Raw genomic sequence first — 15,169 nt, forward strand, 5'->3', positions numbered from 1 at the left:
AACTGAAGGACATTATAAAACTTTCGTTTGTACCCCTCTCCACTTCTCTCCCCAAACAAAATATTCAAAATCCCATGTTAAAATACTACTACTCAACAATTATTCAATTGTATCATTGTAAAATTGTGTTCAATAATTTGAATATGATAGAGTATGCCATGTAACCAGATACCCAAACCCGGAAATCAATGAATGTGGGTAAAAAAAAAAATACTTTCTCTTCGAAGACAATGCGTTTTCACAATACATATATCTCTGACATGAAAAAATTGTTGTGGTGAAATTTGGTGAAAGCAGCTTTCCCAATATATGATTATCTAATGAACCGCACCTTTTGAGTGATATGGTCCTGTTCATTGGGTTTTTTTAACATAGGAATCTCGGTCTGTAACGTGTTTAGATATGTGAGGTATACTACGCATGTGTTTAGTATGAGGCGCCGTTTTACTATTTATTAACAAAACTGGATATCCATAATTCGAATTTTGGATATCCATAATTCATTTTTGGATATCCAAAATTCGAATTTATGATATCATTAAATAATTTTGGATATCCAAAATTCGAATTATGGATATCCAAAATTCGAATTATGGATATCCAAAAATGAATTATGGATATCCAAAATTCGAATTATGGATATCCTAAATTCAAAGCATTTTAAGATATCATAAATTCGAATTATGGATATCCAAAATTCGAATTATGGATATCCAAAAATGAATTATGGATATCCAAAATTCGAATTATGGATATCCTAAATTCAAAGCATTTTAAGATATCATAAATTCGAATTATGGATATCCAAAATTCATTTATGGATATCCAAAATTCGAATTTTGGATATCCAAATATCATTTCTTGATATCATTAAATCGAATTTTGGATATCTTAAAATGCTTTGAATTTAGGATATCCATAATTCGAATTTTGGATATCCATAAATCGGGGAAATGTTAATATTTTACTGTCTAATGATTTCTCCCTGCTACATCCTGTTCCCGCGGGCGCGTTTTTTCGTAGGATCGGAAGTCCTCGGACTTCACTATACGAATCAATGCGAATCCAAGATGGAGCGAAAGGTGTCAAGTGCTTTAAGTGCAATCCAATTTGATAACACTGAGCATTTTTGGATATCCTCTGTTGACTTGTCGGAGCACCCTAAGTAGTAACTTTTGGTAAATGTTGTATGTAAGGGCCTAACTGTCTGGGGAAGTTTGTCCTTTGGAACTCCTCTGCTGTATTCTATTTCGTAAACGTTGTTTCCGGTCCATTACGCGTATTTACAAGTTCGTAACAAGGGTCGGTTTTGACCGGTAGTAGTGCCGGGAGCAATCCAATTTGATAACACTGAGCATTTTTGGATATCACAAAATCGAATTATGGATATCCAAAAATACATGGAATTTAGGATATCCATAATTCGAATTTTGGATATCCAAAAATGAATTATGGATATCCTAAATTCGAATTATGGATATCCAAAAATGAATTAAGGATATCCAAAATTCGAATTATGGATATTCTAAATTCAAAACATTTTAAGATATCCTAAATTCGAATTATGGATATCCAGAAATGAATTATGGATATCCTAAATTCGAATTATAGATATCCAGTTTTGTAAATAAATAGTAAAACGGCGCCCCATAGTTTAGTGTATACATTTGGTCTTTGTGTTGTGCTATTTGTAGCTCAAACAACATAATATTTTGAGATAAAAAATAGTATAATGTTGAATTGAATTGATACAAATTACTTTATTATACTGTATAGTATCATTTACCTCCTCTGGATATTTTGACGGTCATTGGGGGATGGTTATATGTATATTAAAGATGGATACTGAGGTCAGGGTATATGTATATTAAAGATGGATACTGGAGTCAGGGTATATGTATATTAAAGATGGATACTGGGGTCAGGGTATATATATATTAAAGATGGATACTGAGGTCAGGGTATATGTATATTAAAGATGGATACTGAGGTCAGGGTATATGTATATTAAAGATGGATACTGGGGTCAGGGTATATGCATATTAAAGATGGATACTGGGGTCAGGGTATGTATATTAAAGATGGATATTGGGGTCAGGGTATGTATATTAAAGATGGATATTGGGGTCAGGGTATATGTATATTAAAGATGGATACTGGGGTCAGGGTATGTATATTAAAGATGGATACTGGGGTCAGGATTCAGTGCCAATGTTATGTGGGATCAAAATGATCCCTAGTAAAGCTATAGTCACACCAGATCGTGCGATTGGGGGCGATTTGGCCGAGTTACGACCGATCGGCAATGTTTGTTGCGATGTCTATTCGCGATCGCATACTGCGATTGGTCCTACGACTGGTGGTAGATCATCGTACGATTGGTGGTGCGCTTGGTCGCGCAATGACTTACGACTGGAGAAGATTGATCGCAAGATCAATCGTAGGCAATCGAAGGCAATCGTAGACAATCGTGCGATGAGTGGTGCGATCAGTGACCAATCGCACGATCAGTCGTGGCAACCTGCGATTGCTCGCACGATCAGTCGTAGCAAATCGCAGACAGTCGATCAGGCTTGTACCATTTTAGCATCAGTTGTGACCTCGCAGTACAGACGAATACATCAATAATATAATATAATAATATAATAATCAATAATATGCCTTCAGTTGTTGTTCCTGATGCTGCAGTAACAAAATTGCTTGTATATCCGCCATTTTGTTACCTGTACCCAGGAAAGTGGTTTGCGAGGTAAAGACTGGTGGTGCGACCGATCGTAAGGTCGTGCAAACACTCGGGACAGGTCGTGACTGATCGTACGACCAATTGTGAGGTCGTACGATCGGTGGTACCACCAATCGTAGAGTGGCACGACCAGTAGCACGACCAATTTGCGACTACTTGGCCCGCGATCATGCACGACTGGTCCTGCGTTCATGTGCGACTGGTGGTACGACCGTTCTGCGACCACTTGCGATTTAGAATCGCAGGTCAGAAGTTTTGAACATGACCATCGACCTTGCTGCGACTGATTTTGCGCGTGCGATCACCCACGACCACTGCGACTAGTCGTGCGCTCATGCTACGATTTCCCTGCGATTCCGATTTTCTTCGGTCGCAACTAGGTCGTAACCTGGTCGTAGGTCCGGTGTGACTGGGGCTTAAAGAGACACATGAAATAAACTATTTACGTGTACAATTGATTGACTGATATATTTTCTAATACGTAAGAACGTAATGTGTAGAAATAGCTGTATCAAGTAAATACAGGATATTAAATGGCTTCCCGTTTAATATAACATATAATATTATATTTCACGGGTATGACAGAATATCAACATTTTCGCGAGTGTGAAGCACGAGTGAAACATACGATATATTCTGTCATTCGAGTGAAAATATGTTATATTCAACGGGAATCCATATACAAATTGCAAATACAAAGTTTCGCTCTGATTGGTCAAAAACGAAAAACTTATATTTTCAGTGCAAAATCTCGTATTTTCACTGCTCATCGCTGCAGTGAAAATATAAGTTTTATTAGTTTGATAAATTTCTATATTTCACTGGTAAATATGCAATAAATTTCTACTTTTCACTGACGTCGTCTCTTAGTGACGTAACTCCACGTCAACTTGACGACGCCATTTGAAAGGACTGATCAGCGCAATTTAAGCGTTTTTCTGCTGTGAAAATATGAGTTTCATTAGTTTGCTAAATTTCTATATTTCGCTGGCAAAAAATGCAATAAACAGTTTTAACGCATATGTGATATCAGTGATGGACATTTATTATAAATATTTTACATGTAAATCTATAACAATAATAATACAGAAAATGATAAAAGTAAAAAGACGAGAATGAGTACATACCACACAAAATATAGCCCATGTAGTTTACATGTTTAATTGATGAATTTTATCAAAACATAAAAATCAAGTTAGATCATCACAATTTATCCTTTATTCACTTATGGAAATATTTCAGCCGATATCGTATCAATGTAATCAATAAAAATAATGGCTAATTTTACCAACGAGTTCTTTTGTCAGATTCGTTCCATGTTTTGTGGGGACCACTTTTACACTGGTAATTGATAGATATATTGTTAGTAGTGTGTTATAAAGAAGGTCAATGTGCGCCGCTTCCTTGTTCGAAAGACCATTCACGTCTCCAACAGGTCTGAATAAATTATAAAACGGAATTATTTCCCGGAGTGGTGTCGTAGCCGGGGTATGTCATGTTGATCGCAGTCCCTTTAGCGTTTGAATGGCGAGAACATAATACTCATTGCCTCACAGAATGGATCCATACAACAATGAATACACAGGCCGTACAACTTTTGCATGCACGCGCAGTTGATCTCGAGGAGTTTGAACATGGGTGTCACGTACCAGATATGTACGAATGATACATATGCGAACTCACATCCCCACTCTGCGGCGATACAGATCCCGAACATTGTGGTCAGAATGTAGTAACAAAGGTCCTTCCAGCAATTGAAGCATCTGTATGAACATTTCCAAACGCAGTCAAGACTGTGAGCGCCCTCTGGTTCTGCCAAAATATCCTCAAAAGTGACCTGAAAATCCACAAAACCGTCGAAATTAGACGAACTAGTACTATAAATATATAATAAATGTTTTAAATACGTATGAAATACTACAAGAGTTGACAGAAGAACAGACAACATTCATTTGAATAGACTGTTTTAAACAAAATGCTTTAGCTAATAATAGAATTTTTGGAAATTATGATTATGTTAAAATGGTAGCCCATTCAACCTAGCGACGAATGTCATTCGGAAATGATTTAGAATTTTCGTCGTAATTAGACTTCAAACGTCGCGTCGGGTTTGTTCCAGCATAATGTGACATATTGTCGGAAAACCAAGAACATATTCTTTCAGAGTGGAAAATATAAACTTTGGGGCAGTAAACCGTGATTGTACTGTGATAAATAGAGTAAGATGGTATGAGATAAAACCAGTATCACTCCCGTAGGTACAGGGCAGTACAGGCCATCGGAACAGAGCAATACAGGTCAGTACAGGCCATCGGTACAGGGCAGTACAGGCCATCAGTACAGGACAGTACAGGCCATCGGTACAGGCCATCGGTACCGGGCAGTGCATACCATCGGTACAGGGCAGTACAGGCCATCGGTACAGGGCAATACAGGCCATCGGTACAGGGCAGTACAGACCATCGGTACAGGGCAGTACATGCCATCGGTACAGGGCAGTATAGGCCATCGGTACAGGGCAGTACAGACCATCGGTACAGGGCAGTACAGACCATCAGTACAGGGCAGTACAGGCCATCGGTACAGGGCAGTACAGGCCATCGGTACAGGGCAGTATAGGCCATCGGTACAGGGCAGTACAGACCATCGGTACAGGACAATACAGGGCAGTACATGCCATCGGTACGGGGCAGTACAGATCATCGGTACAGGGCAGTACAGACCATCGGTACAGGGCAGTACAGGCCATCGGTACAGGGCAATACAGACCATCGGTACAGGGCAGTACATGCCATCGGTACAGGGCAGTACATGCCATCGGTACAGGGCAGTACAGGCCATCGGTACAGGGCAGTACAGACCATCGGTACAGGGCAGTACAGGCCATCGGTACAGGGCAGTACAGACCATCGGTCCAGGGCAGTAAAGACCATCGGTACTGGGCAGTACAGGCCATCGGTACAGGGCAGTACAGACCATCGGTACAGGGCAGTACAGACCATCGGTACAGGGCAGTACAGGGCAGTACAGACCATCGGTACAGGGCAGTACAGGCCATCGGTACAGGGCAGTAAAGACCATCGGTACAGGGCAGTAAAGACCATCGGTACAGGGCAGTACAGGCCATCGGTACAGGGCAGTACAGGGCAGTACAGACCATCAGTACAGGGCAGTACAGGGCAGTACAGACCATCGGTACAGGGCAGTACAGGCCATCGGTACAGGGCAGTACAGGCCGTTGGTACAGGGCAGTACAGGCCATCGGTACAGGGCAGTACAGGCCATCGGTACAGGGCAGTACAGGCCATCGGTACAGGGCAGTACAGACCATCGGTCCAGGGCAGTACAGACCATCGGTACAGGGCAGTACAGGCCATCGGTACAGGCCATCGGTACAGGGCAGTACAGGCCATCGGTACAGGACAGTACAGGCCATCGGTACAGGACAGTACAGGCCATCGGTACAGGGCAGTACAGGCCATCGGTACAGGGCAGTACAGGCCAGCAGTACAGACCATCAGTACAGACCATCAGTACAGACCATCGGTCGGTACAGACCATCGGTACAAGGCAGTACAGGCCAGCAGTACAGGGTTGAGGTACATATGATACTTGGTGGTCTGATGGTTACAAACGTACGCTTTAGGGTAACCTAACTTTTCACGGGTAGATTGCATGTATCTGGGATGCTGCCAGAATTCTCATCAATATTTCATGCTCAAATCAAACGATACTGCTACTATTTTCCCTCACAAACATCCACGTTGTCCTACCGACCCCGTAAACATGTCCGTGTTTGGCAGTGTTGGTGGGCTAATAGAGCACTCATTAATTATGTAAAAAGACGGCCGAATCTTCCAAATCCCCGAAGGTTCTCTAGAAACTTAGAGTCATGGCAACTATGTAATATTTGTTAATAAGACACACGTAACATCTTACTATGTAAGTAGAATATCTCAATACTTTAGCTTCGATATGATTTCCAGTTATTTATGGTCGTTATAAATGTAGCTTTGCGCCAAAATGGCGATGTTTGTTAGCCTGCAAAGCGTTGTCATTTTAACAGGCTAATTAGTGACAAGTAAAGGAGACCAATGTGTATCTTCGTATTTCTGTCATTCTCTCTTCTGTTTGTTGTAGTTACTAATTGAATTTAACTAAACTCATTTTTTATGGAACAGTTATTTTAGCGATTGACTATCGAAAGCCCTATTACTACAGTTGTGTCCATATAATAGGCACGCGGTTGGTTTTATTTAGTCTAATAAGTTCCACTTCTTTCTAATTAGTTAAGTATAATGCAGAATTGCCATGTAGAAGTAACTGCAAAATTTATACCATACAAAAATCAGGGAGAATACTGAAGTTTTCATAAAAATCAGTTGACAGTGAAATCGCTGTGCTAACTAGCAGGGCAGCTAGTGACTTCTGGAGTTTAACGCCTTCCTTCTAACTAGCAGGGCAGCTAGTGACTTCTGGAGTTTAACGCCTTCCTTCTTTTCTTCCCATGACATGCTAAGCATAATTAGCCTTGTATGTCCGGGACATTTTGATTGGTAGTACATAATTAGCCTTGTATGTCCGGGACATTTTGATTGGTAGTACATAATTAGCCTTGTATGTCCGGGACATTTTGATCGGTAGTACATAATTAGCCTTGTATGTCCGGGACATTTTGATCGGTAGTACATAATTAGCCTTGTATGTCCGGGACATTTTGATCGGTAGTACATAATTAGCCTTGTATGTCCGGGACATTTTGATCGGTAGTACATAATTAGCCTTGTATGTCCGGGACAGTTTGATCGGTAGTACATAATTAGCCTTGTATGTCCGGGACATTTTGATTGGTAGTACATAATTAGCCTTGTATGTCCGGGACATTTTGATTGGTAGTACATAATTAGCCTTGTATGTCCGGGACATTTTGATCGGTAGTACATAATTAGCCTTGTATGTCCGGGACATTTTGATCGGTAGTACATAATTAGTCTTGTATGTCCGGGACATTTTGATTGGTAGTACATAATTAGCCTTGTATGTCCGGGACATTTTGATCGGTAGTACATAATTAGCCTTGTATGTCCGGGACATTTTGATCGGTAGTACATAATTAGTCTTGTATGTCCGGGACATTTTGATCGGTAGTACATAATTAGTCTTGTATGTCCGGGACATTTTGATCGGTAGTACATAATTAGCCTTGTATGTCCGGGACATTTTGATCGGTAGTACATAATTAGCCTTGTATGTCCGGGACATTTTGATCGGTAGTACATAATTAGCCTTGTATGTCCGGGACATTTTGATCGGTAGTACATAATTAGCCTTGTATGTCCGGGACATTTTGATTGGTAGTACATAATTAGCCTTGTATGTCCGGGACATTTTGATCGGTAGTACATAATTAGCCTTGTATGTCCGGGACAGTTTGATCGGTAGTACATAATTAGCCTTGTATGTCCGGGACATTTTGATCGGTAGTACATAATTAGCCTTGTATGTCCGGGACATTTTGATCGGTAGTACATCACGAGTTTCTTTGGATTATATTTCCTTATACGATGTGTTAGATGGTTAAGAGTCAAGAGTTAAGAGACGGTTCTTGTTTTCATGGTGTTGTTTGGATTTGACCTATGTCATCGACGAAGCAGTAGACACGTATCATTCCAGAACACACTGCTTTATTCTACTTGTATTTTAAGGGTATTCGTGTTTGTTTTTGGTTTTGAATTTCCTATCAACAGGTAAGGTTAATTAAGGACAGAGGTTATCGTGTCAATCTGTGCTGTTGATACCCCTACCTCTCCTCGTTTTACGGTTTCCTTTGATCGGTATTCTGTAGGTTTTTTCCGGGTATATCGTAAGACGGTTCGTCAGCTACGTACATTTGATTAAAGTAATAAACTGCAGGAGTCGCTGCTATTCAAATGATCAATCCAGTTTTAAAAAAACATTCGTAGAATAAAAAAAAATGTATTCATAATACAAAACATTCATTGGCTGAATTGGAAAAAATAATACGGTTTTCTGAGGTAAACTTACCTTGAGATGGTCATTGATGTTGTTGGGGTCTCGGTTGACCATGTCCAGTTCTTCCGTCATTCTGTGTCTTTATAATATCAGCACAAAACAAACGAGATATTAACCTGGATATGTTCCGGAATGAAGTGAACGCCAACCTTTTCCGAATCGGCTTTTATAGCATCCCCAGCTTGCGTTGCTGGACATTAAATATTGATGACAAGAAACAGTAACACCTCTGCCCAATACACGAACAAGTGTGATATTAGCTGATTAGTACAGGTGGGCTAGGCCTGGCATTGTTTACCTGAGGAATCACCCGAGTTACGAAACAAATCCAACCATTTTAAATACCAAACATACTGAATGTAGTGCATAGGAATGTAGGCGGATGTAATGTGTATTACAAACAATAAACAGAAATATCTGACATCATTATCGAGGTAGTACGAGGATTTGGTTTATTTTGTTTAACGTCCCATTAAGAGCAAGGTTTTGGAGGTGGAGGAAAGCCGCAGTACCCGGAGAAAAACCACCAGCCTACGGTCAGTACCAGGCAACTGCCTCAAGTGGGTTTCGAACTCGCGATCCAGAGTACGAGGACGAAAGCATCAAATATACATAGTTAAATTTTAATTAAAGAACTTGCATAACATTTGAAAACCACAGGGACAAATGCTAGCACATGGTCCATATCATATGGTTGATAGTTTTTTTCACTCGATTACAACATCAAAAGAGTAACTGTAGGAAACCCAAACTGACACACGGGTTGTCCATTCTATTTATAGAAAAAAATGCATATCATTGAACTCCATTGGTGTGGTATTAACCGTCGTTATGAATGACAGTGTTTTCAGATAGAGTGGTAGAAGCTATCAGCCAGTAAGATATGCAGTTTGACGATGAAATACAGAGACCATGTCATTACCTTTGGAAATCGACGTCAGCTTCGCGTTTTCTCGCAGACGATACTTCTCTTCAGTACTCTTCCTTCTCATGCCATGAAATACCCCGAATCTTTGAACAGGCGGGCCAAACTGGTGTTCTTTTCATATCAAATAGAACTGATATTGACGAATTAATTGATTTAGAATTTAACGGAAATATTTGAGATTTTACAGATCGTCATAAGCATTTAGGCGTTACTTTCAGTTCCATTGTCAAATGAGGGGATCGTGTGGAAGCAATATATTCTTCAGTTATGTAGAAAATAAATGTGTTGAGAAAGTTGAATTTTTATTAAAACATGATGATCTCTTAAGTATATACCGAACTTTTATTCCCCCCCCCCCCTAACAGAATATGTATTTGAAGTCTGGGACGGCTGCTCCAGGTCCAAATCTGAAAAATTAGAAAATGATAACGGGACTCCCATCTTAAAAACGGGATTAGAAACATTATCTGTCAGAAGGAAAATCTACAAGTCTGTAGAATACATACTCATCAAACACCCGACTATCTTTCTTCCTTACTACCTTCCACAGTACAAGATCAAGAACAAAGTCTCCCTTTATACCTACTACACTTCGTTGCTGGAATAACCTCGAAAATTCTGTTAAGTCATCAATCTCGCGGAATATTTTTAAAAGATTCTTGAAACCTGATAATACATCTTCGCCTTCCTATTTTGGCATTGGGGACCGAAAATTAAATGTTATCTATGCGAAGCTTAGACTGCAGTCTAGTTCTCTAAACTACATTATGTATGACTTATTTCGGGTAAACCTTGTAGAAACCCCCAGCTGTATTTGAGGACACACCTGCGACATTTTTATAATTTTTTCTTCCAATGTAGCCTATATAGTATTGTGAGAAACGTCCTTTTGGTGATCCGTATGCATATTAGGGGATAAAATAAGTCCTTTTTCCCACATACAAGTTTAATGGCGAATAAGGCACATGTTAAAAATGATGTTTTATTAAAGATACAATATAAACTTACAACAGTACTATTTACAGAATTAGTACCTTTATTGGAAACTATAGTTCCTACATGATGATCTTTATTTTTGTATGGCATTTGATTATTGTATAAAAGGACTTGTTGATCCTCTATCAGACCTAGTAAATCAGGATGGGGGGGGGGGGGGGGGGGGGGGGGGGGCTGTTGATCCTCCATCAGACCTAGTAAATCAGGATGGGGAGGGCTGTTGAACCTCCATCAGACCTAGTAAATCAGGATGGAGAGAGCTGTTTATCCTCCATCAGACCTAGTAAATCAGGATGGAGAGAGCTGTTGATCCTCCATCAGACCTAGTAAATCAGGATGGGGGGGGGGGGGGGGGGGCTGTTTATCCTCCATCAGACCTAGTAAATCAGGATGGAGAGAGCTGTTGATACTCCATCAGACCTAGTAAATCAGGATGGAGAGAGCTGTTGATCCTCCATCAGACCTAGTAAATCAGGATGGGGGGGGGGGGGGGGGGGGGGGGGGGGGGCTGTTGATCCTCCATCAGACCTAGTAAATCAGGATGGACAGAGCTGTTTATCCTCCATCAGAAATAGTAAATCAGGATGGAGACAGCTGTTTATCCTCCATCTGACCTAGTAAATCAGGATGGAGAGAGCTGTTTATCCTCCATCAGACCTAGTAAATCAGGATGGGGAGGGCTGTTGATCCTCCATCAGACCTAGTAAATCAGGATGGGGGGGGGGGGGGGGCTGTTGATCCTCCATCAGACCTAGTAAATCAGGAAGGGGGGAGGGCTGTTGATCCTCCAATAGACCTAGTAAATCAGGATGGGGAGGGCTGTTGATCCTCCATCAGACCTAGTAAATCAGGATGGGGGGGGGGGGGGGGGGCTCTTGATCCTCCATCAGACCTAGTAAATCAGGATGGAGAGAGCTGTTTATCCTCCATCAGACCTAGTAAATCAGGATGGACAGAGCTGTTGATCCTCCATCAGACCTAGTAAGTCAGGATGGAGAGAGCTGTTGATCCTCCATCAGACCTAGTAAATCAGGATGGAGAGAGCTGTTTATCCTCCATCTGACCTAGTAAATCAGGATGGAGAGAGCTGTTTATCCTCCATCAGACCTAGTAAATCAGGATGGGGAGAGCTGTTTATCCTCCATCAGACCTAGTAAATCAGGATGGGAGAGCTGTTGATCCTCCATCAGACCTAGTAAATCAGGATGGAGAGAGCTGTTGATCCTCCATCAGACCTAGTAAATCAGGATGGGAGAGAGCTGTTGATCCTCCATCAGACCTAGTAAATCAGGATGGGGGAGAGCTGTTGATCCTCTATCAGACCTAGTAAATCAGGATGGGGAGGGCTGTTGATCCTCCATCAGACCTAGTAAATCAGGATGGAGAGCTGTTGATCCTCCATCAGACCTAGTAAATCAGGATGGAGAGAGCTGTTGATCCTCCATCAGACCTAGTAAAATCAGGATGGGGAGAGCTGTTGATCCTCCATCAGACCTAGTAAATCAGGATGGGGGGGGGGCTGTTGATCCTCCATCAGACCTAGTAAATCAGGATGGGGAGAGCTGTTGATCCTCCATCAGACCTAGTAAATCAGGATGGGGAGAGCTGTTGATCCTCCATCAGACCTAGTAAAATCAGGATGGGGAGAGCTGTTGATCCTCCATCAGACCTAGTAAATCAGGATGGGGAGGGCTGTTGATCCTCCATTAGACCTAGTAAATCAGGATGGGGAGGGCTGTTGATCCTCCATCAGACCTAGTAAATCAGGATGGGGAGGGCTGTTGATCCTCCATCAGACCTAGTAAATCAGGATGGGGAGGGCTGTTGATCCTCCATCAGACCTAGTAAATCAGGATGGGGAGGGCTGTTGATCCTCCATCAGACCTAGTAAATCAGGATGGGGGGGGGGCTGTTGATCCTCCATCAGACCTAGTAAATCAGGATGGAGAGAGCTGTTGATCCTCCATCAGACCTAGTAAATCAGGATGGGGGGAGGGCTGTTGATCCTCCATTAGACCTAGTAAATCAGGATGGGGAGAGCTGTTGATCCTCTATCAGACCTAGTAAATCAGGATGGAGAGAGCTGTTGATCCTCCATCAGACCTAGTAAATCAGGATGGGGGGGCTGTTGATCCTCCATCAGACCTAGTAAAACAGGAAGGGGAGAGCTGTTGATCCTCCATCAGACCTAGTAAATCTGGATGGGAGGGGGGCTGTTGATCCTCCATCAGACCTAGTAAATCAGGATGGGGAGGGGGGGGGGCTGTTGATCCTCCATCAGACCTAGTAAATCAGGATGGGGAGGGGGGGGGGGGCTGTTGATCCTCCATCAGACCTAGTAAATCAGGAAGGGGAGGGGGGGGGGCTGTTGATCCTCCATCAGACCTAGTAAATCAGGATAGGGGGGGGGGGTGGGGGCTGTTGATCCTCCATCAGACCTAGTAAATCAGGGTGGAGAGAGCTGTTTATCCTCCATCAGACCTAGTAAATCAGGGTGGAGAGAGCTGTTTATCCTCCATCAGACCTAGTAAATCAGGATGGAGAGAGCTGTTGATCCTCCATCAGACCTAGTAAGTCAGGATGGAGAGAGCTGTTGATCCTCCATCAGACCTAGTAAATCAGGATGGAGAGAGCTGTTGATCCTCTATCAGACCTAGTAAGTCAGGATGGAGAGAGCTATTCATCCTTCATCAGACCTAGTAAATCAGGATGGGGAGGACTGTTGATCCTCCATCAGACCTAGTAAATCAGGATGGAGAGAGCTGTTTATCCTCCATCAGACCTAGTAAGTCAGGAAGGGGAGGGGTGGGGGGGGGGGCTGTTGATCCTCCATCAGACCTAGTAAATCATGATGGAGAGAGCTGTTGATCCTCCATCAGACCTAGTAAATCAGGATGGGGGGGAGCTATTCATCCTTCATCAGACCTAGTAAATCAGGATGGGGAGGACTGTTGATCCTCCATCAGACCTAGTAAATCAGGATGGAGAGAGCTGTTTATCCTCCATCAGACCTAGTAAGTCAGGAAGGGGAGGGGTGGGGGGGCTGTTGATCCTCCATCAGACCTAGTAAATCAGGATGGAGAGAGCTGTTTATCCTCCATCAGACCTAGTAAATCAGGATGGAGAGAGCTGTTGATCCTCCATCAGACCTAGTAAATCAGGGTGGAGAGAGCTGTTGATCCTCTATCAGACCTAGTAAATCAGGATGGAGAGAGCTGTTGATCCTCCATCAGACCTAGTAAATCAGGATGGAGAGAGCTGTTGATCCTCCATCAGACCTAGTAAATCAGGATGGGGAGAGCTGTTGATCCTCCATCAGACCTAGTAAATCAGGATGGAGAGAGCTGTTGATCCTCCATCAGACCTAGTAAATCAGGATGGGGAGAGCTGTTGATCCTCCATCAGACCTAGTAAAATCAGGATGGGAGATGGCTGTTGATCCTCCATCTGACCTAGTAAATCAGGATGGAGAGCTGTTGATCCTCCATCAGACCTAGTAAATCAGGATGGGGAGGGCTGTTGATCCTCCATCAGACCTAGTAAATCAGGATGGAGAGAGCTGTTGATCCTCCATCAGACCTAGTAAATCAGGATGGGGAGAGCTGTTGATCCTCCATCAGACCTAGTAAATCAGGATGGGGAGGGCTGTTGATCCTCCATCAGACCTAGTAAATCAGGATGGAGAGAGCTGTTGATCCTCCATCAGACCTAGTAAATCAGGATGGGGGGAGCTATTCATCCTTCATCAGACCTAGTAAATCAGGATGGGGAGGACTGTTGATCCTCCATCAGACCTAGTAAATCAGGGTGGAGAGAGCTGTTGATCCTCCATCAGACCTAGTAAATCAGGATGGGGAGAGCTGTTGATCCTCCATCAGACCTAGTAAATCAGGAAGGGGAGGGGGGCTGTTGATCCTCCATCAGACCTAGTAAATCAGGGTGGAGAGAGCTGTTGATCCTCTATCAGACCTAGTAAATCAGGATGGAGAGAGCTGTTGATACTCCATCAGACCTAGTAAATCAGGAAGGGGGGGGGGGGAGGGCTGTTGATCCTCCATCAGACCTAGTAAAACAGGATGGGGAGAGCTGTTGATACTCCATCACACCTAGTAAATCAGGATAGGGGGGGGGGGGGGGGCTGTTGATCCTCCATTAGACCTAGTAAATCAGGATGGAGAGAGCTGTTGATCCTCTATTAGACCTAGTAAATCAGGATGGGGAGAGCTGTTGATCCTCCATTAGACCTAGTAAATCAGGATGGAGAGGGCTGTTGATCCTCTATTAGACCTAGTAAATCAGGATGGAGAGGGCTGTTGATCCTCTATCAGACCTAGTAAATCAGGATGGAGAGAGCTGTTGATCCTCCATCAGACCTAGTAAGTCAGGATGGAGAGAGCTGTTGATCCTCCATCAGACCTAGTAAATCAGGATGGAGAGAGCTGTTGATCCTCTATCAGACCTAGTAAGTC

General features: G+C 42.6%; 1 protein-coding gene across 1 annotated transcript; it reads right to left on the reverse strand.

Annotated features, from left to right (window-relative positions):
- Positions 1 to 3,767: 3,767 nt before the first annotated feature.
- Positions 3,768 to 8,919, reverse strand: LOC117331747 (caveolin-1-like). The gene is made up of 2 exons (XM_033890616.1): positions 8,789 to 8,919; positions 3,768 to 4,580 (listed from the first exon to the last, which is right to left on the reverse strand). The coding sequence occupies exons 1-2, from the start codon at positions 8,846 to 8,848 to the stop codon at positions 4,257 to 4,259; spliced, it is 384 nt and encodes a 127-aa protein (XP_033746507.1). The 5' UTR covers positions 8,849 to 8,919; the 3' UTR covers positions 3,768 to 4,256.
- Positions 8,920 to 15,169: the final 6,250 nt, after the last annotated feature.

This window comes from Pecten maximus, chromosome 7, assembly GCF_902652985.1.
Source record: "Pecten maximus chromosome 7, xPecMax1.1, whole genome shotgun sequence".
Classification (NCBI taxonomy): domain Eukaryota; kingdom Metazoa; phylum Mollusca; class Bivalvia; order Pectinida; family Pectinidae; genus Pecten; species Pecten maximus.